This window comes from Amphibalanus amphitrite, unplaced genomic scaffold (genome assembly GCF_019059575.1).
Source record: "Amphibalanus amphitrite isolate SeventyFive unplaced genomic scaffold, NRLGWU_Aamphi_draft 002313F_arrow, whole genome shotgun sequence".
Taxonomy (NCBI): Eukaryota; Metazoa; Arthropoda; class Thecostraca; order Balanomorpha; family Balanidae; genus Amphibalanus; species Amphibalanus amphitrite.
The window spans coordinates 1-4,253 of record NW_024883785.1 but is presented as its reverse complement, the minus strand read 5'-3'; the positions used below and the strand labels follow the sequence as shown (position 1 = coordinate 4,253).

General features: G+C 43.9%; 1 protein-coding gene across 1 annotated transcript; it reads left to right on the top strand.

Moving 5' to 3' along the window:
* The first annotated feature begins 511 nt into the window (after positions 1-511).
* Positions 512-4,125, top strand: LOC122376793 (protein odr-4 homolog). The gene is made up of 6 exons (XM_043356738.1): positions 512-683; positions 1,174-1,281; positions 1,962-2,158; positions 2,474-2,642; positions 3,063-3,215; positions 4,021-4,125. Exons 1-6 carry the CDS (start codon positions 591-593, stop codon positions 4,123-4,125), a joined length of 825 nt encoding a protein of 274 aa, XP_043212673.1. The 5' UTR covers positions 512-590.
* The last annotated feature ends 128 nt before the right edge of the window (positions 4,126-4,253 follow it).

Genomic DNA, 4,253 nt, shown 5'->3' with positions numbered 1-4,253 from the left:
GAAGTCGGAGTCAAAGTCACCGAATAAATCCATGACTCCGCAGGCGCAACCTTAGCAAGGCCGGGCTGCGGAGTTGGAGTCGTACAAGTCGAAGTCGGTCGGATTCAACACTTCTGCCCGGAGTCGGAGTTGATTTTTGGAAGGGCAGGAGGAGTTTGAGTCGGAGTCACCGTAAATCCATATTTATTCACAGCCCTGTTCGAAAGTACCTTGGGTACATTCAAATTGTATAAAAACGGAATCCCAGAGTGCAATTTCGGATTCCCCATATTCACTTTTCAACGCAACAATGTATGTGTAGGTTTACATCATACGGCTAGGTCTTAGCCTAATATCACATCATTTTGACTTCCAATTTCCAAAGCAATTTTCTGTGCCGAAACATAATTTCGCTAAAGAGCACGTAGATGATTGGTAAAGTTTTTTGGTGTTTGGTAGCTAAACTTGGTAGCTCTTATTGATTCAATAATGAGCGACATGCTTCGTAAGCGCAACGCATCTTAGCAGCTGTCGTTCGCGTGGATGTTTTTGTTTTTGTGGGGCTATTTTTAAGAAAATAATAAAGGAGGTTAGGACGACACTTTGTTACGATGGGTAGAACAGTTGTTGCTGAAAAATATTTAGAGTCAGAAGTCAAGACACTTGTGGGTTCTGGAGCGAAGTATGGTCTCATTATTGGTCAGGTAAGAATTCATTTAAATTTGATTTAAAGCTTGTTTTAGTTTTTATTTCTGCTGAAATAATCAGATGAGTTCAATTAGCATGATAATGTTTTTCAATGGAAACTACTTGCAGATGAAATCATATTTTTTTACATCGGTTGTTGGTCATTCATATCAAAATGAGAATAAAATGGTAGGTAAGGCTGTGAGGGTCGGGGGCCAGTTTGTGACAAATCATGATCATTTGTGGATATTCTGACATATTTGAGTAAAAACTGCTGTATTCTGAATACCTTGACCTGTTGTTGAATTACGTATTCAATGGCACCTCGTCTTTGGCCGCATTGTAATTGCCAGTAGAAGTGGGTTTGCATATTGGTTGGTTAAAATTTAGACATTTTTTGTTCCTTTTTTCCTTGTGAGACAGTGACAGTCATTGAATCAGAATACGATGTGATCAATGTTCAGTTAATATTGAATGCTAATTGTTCCATTCCCCCTTGTTCTCCAGAACACCACAGGCCGGGCAGTTGTGGCCCATCTATGCTGCACACCACCTTCCGAGGCAGCCAGTGATTCTCCAGTGAATGACTCTTGGATCGCCAAACATGCCAAGCAGGTAGCCACTCCTATAACCATATGATATTATTCATTTGTGTGTTTATTTGCATTCATTGCTTTCATTGTATTCATATATGTAGTGGACATCACAATTGCCCGTTGGCCCTGTGATGAGGTGAAACACTTGTGCCAGCTGGTTTTGTATGTGTTGGCACAATGACTGTCGACACTTTCTCACAGACTTTCGTTGAACTGCTAGGCTAGGGCTTTGAGTAACTCACTCACCTGGTGAGTTATCTGAGTAAGATGCAACTGAGTAAGATACATTTTACCTTGATTTCATAGGTAGTTAAAGTGTGGCTAGGATTATTCTTTCTGCTGACATTTTGTATGTAGACACCAAACATTGTATTTCCTGTAAAGCTGCTCACATGTATAGCTTCTTGCTGAATGATAGTTTATGCGGAGTTAGGAAATCAATTTCTGTACAGTGTACCATTGTCATCTTGATACATGATTGCTGCCCAAACAGTGTCTACCTTATTTCATGTGACCATGTCACATGAAGCTTTGGGATGGGCTTTGGGAAGGGGGGCCATCCCAAAGCTTTCAGAGCTTTGGGGTGGCCCCCCGTATCCCTCATTCATCTGTGGTTACTGGTTACTGTAGCATGCTATGTAAATCCTCTAACCTTATGTACTTCCAGTGAATCATGGAACATCCCCCCCCCCCCTATAGGTCATTCAGCTGCTGCCCGGTGGTATGGATATACTCGGTCTGTTCGTTGTGGCCTCCCCGGACCTCTTCAAGTCACACGAGACTCAGCTGCGCTCGGCTCTCACTGCCATCTATCGGGCGCTAGAGAAACTACCGCAGCTGCACGATACGGAGACTGACGAAAGGCTCGTGGCACTGCTCGATCCGAGGACCAAAAAGTACGTGCTTGTGGGATGTTTCTCTCATGTTTGTCGGTGTATTTTGGATGTTATCATTTATATTTTGCCTTTTTATGCGTCTAGATTCCTATTGCTTGAAGCATTGTACTGCTCTCCATTTTCATGCAGAAGCAAGTCATATTTCATCACAAGGCGACATGATGCTGATTTTCACACATGATATTGCATTGTAACCATTTCGGCTATAGTTTTAGGGCCTTGATTTTGATTACTCACATGTTCCATGACCTTTGACCTATGTCCTCCAACCAGTAGTGTGTCATGTTCCATGACCCTTGACCTATGCCCTTACAGGGTGACATGCCGCTCGCTGGAGCTCTCCAGCCTGACCTCGTCCCTCCGACCGGCCGAGTGGCGGTTCCAGGAGGTGCGCTGGCACCGCGCGCAGAGCGCCCTCTCTGTTCAGGTGACAGCCGGAGTGGGCGTCCTGGCGGCCGAGACCAGTCTGCTGCGACAGGTTATGGTGAGTCAGAGACGAGTCTACAGTGAGAGGTTATAGTAAGTCAGAGAGTGGTATATGATGACAGGTCAGGTCAGGTGATAGAGTGGTCTTCGACGGCTTTGGAAATTATCGGAGTATGCTTCAGTGACAGGTCAATCTTAACCAGGTTATTTAAATTCATAGAGGAGACATACAGCTGTATTCTGTGAAAGCTGGTGATGACTAGTCATAGAACAGAGGTTATTGTCACGAAGTCACGATCTTATCACAGGTTATGGTACTTCATTGAAAAGTTACTGATGTTGGTCATATTAAGATATTTCTACCTGGTACTACCAGCGTCGTTTGCTCTTCTGTTGCATCGTTTTATTCTCACTCGTGGCTGCCTAGCTGAAAATCAGTGCTGTGACAATCCCCCACCCGTTTTGTTTTTGTCACCAGACGTCTCTAGAGCCGTTTCTCTCGTCCCTGGCGGACGCCAGCTGTCTCGTCGACGGAAAACTGGTCGACGGAGACGCTCTCCTGTCGGGAGATGACGAGAAACCGGGAAAATCAGCCGGAAAAACGTTCGCCTTCGATCTACTCTATGACACGGTGAGTGTTGCGTGGATGAGTTTTGTGCTGCCGAAAGCTCATTTGGTGGTGTTTTTATGGTTTTGGTAAATAATATAATTATGTGTGTCTGCTGCTTAAAATTGTAAAGTGAGATAAAACTACACGTTTCACGTTATCGGAAATCGGAATTATTGTCGTCACAAATGTCGGTATTTCCGACAGTCTATTGACTCTTTTGTCTATTGAATCTTTGTTATCGCTTGATGACTCAGTACCACTTAATTTATTTTGTTAAAGACGTTGTTTTCGTTCAGTATGTGTATCTGTATATTTAAGCAAAGAGCGATGACCGACACGTTGAAACCGATGTCGCCATGGCTTGTTGAGAAGTGAAAACTTGGTGTCAACTAAGCTGTAATACATGTTATCCACGTCCTAATGTTGAAGCCTATGGGCCTAAACACGTGCACGTGCCACGTGCAAGAAAAATAATTATATTCTTAGCTGAGGGTGTTTCGTGGTAGATAATCTGTGGGGGCAGCTGCCCTGAAAATTTAATCAAAATCTATCGGTTCGTGTGCGAACGGTGCAAGGTGCCCCAATTCGCTGCACCAAACACGAATCCTATCCCGAAATGGAAACACCCTCAGTTTGTTTTTCAATAGAAAAACACAATTCTAAAGAATAGTGTTTGTCTAATGAAGAAACAACCTTCGGGTACCTAATTTCGCAATGATTTTACAAGACCCAATTCAGTTTATTCTTGATTTTATCCCACTCACTCACTCCACTGTGAGTTTGTGACGAGTCCACGTGCTGACGTGTCTCTCCGGTCCCTCCCCAGACGAAGACGCCGCCTAGCGAGCAGCTGCTGGAGCCGGTGGAGGCCGTCATCAGGATCAACGGGAGGATCCACTGTCTGGCCTATCTACCACCAAGGCCACGGTGAGAGAGAGAAGACGAGTCGTTTTTTATTGTTCACGGTCTGAATGGAAATGTTTTAGGTTACACATCGCTAATTGCAATAAGTGAATGTCAATGTATAAATTAGAGAATCTAAAGTGGATGCATGTAACA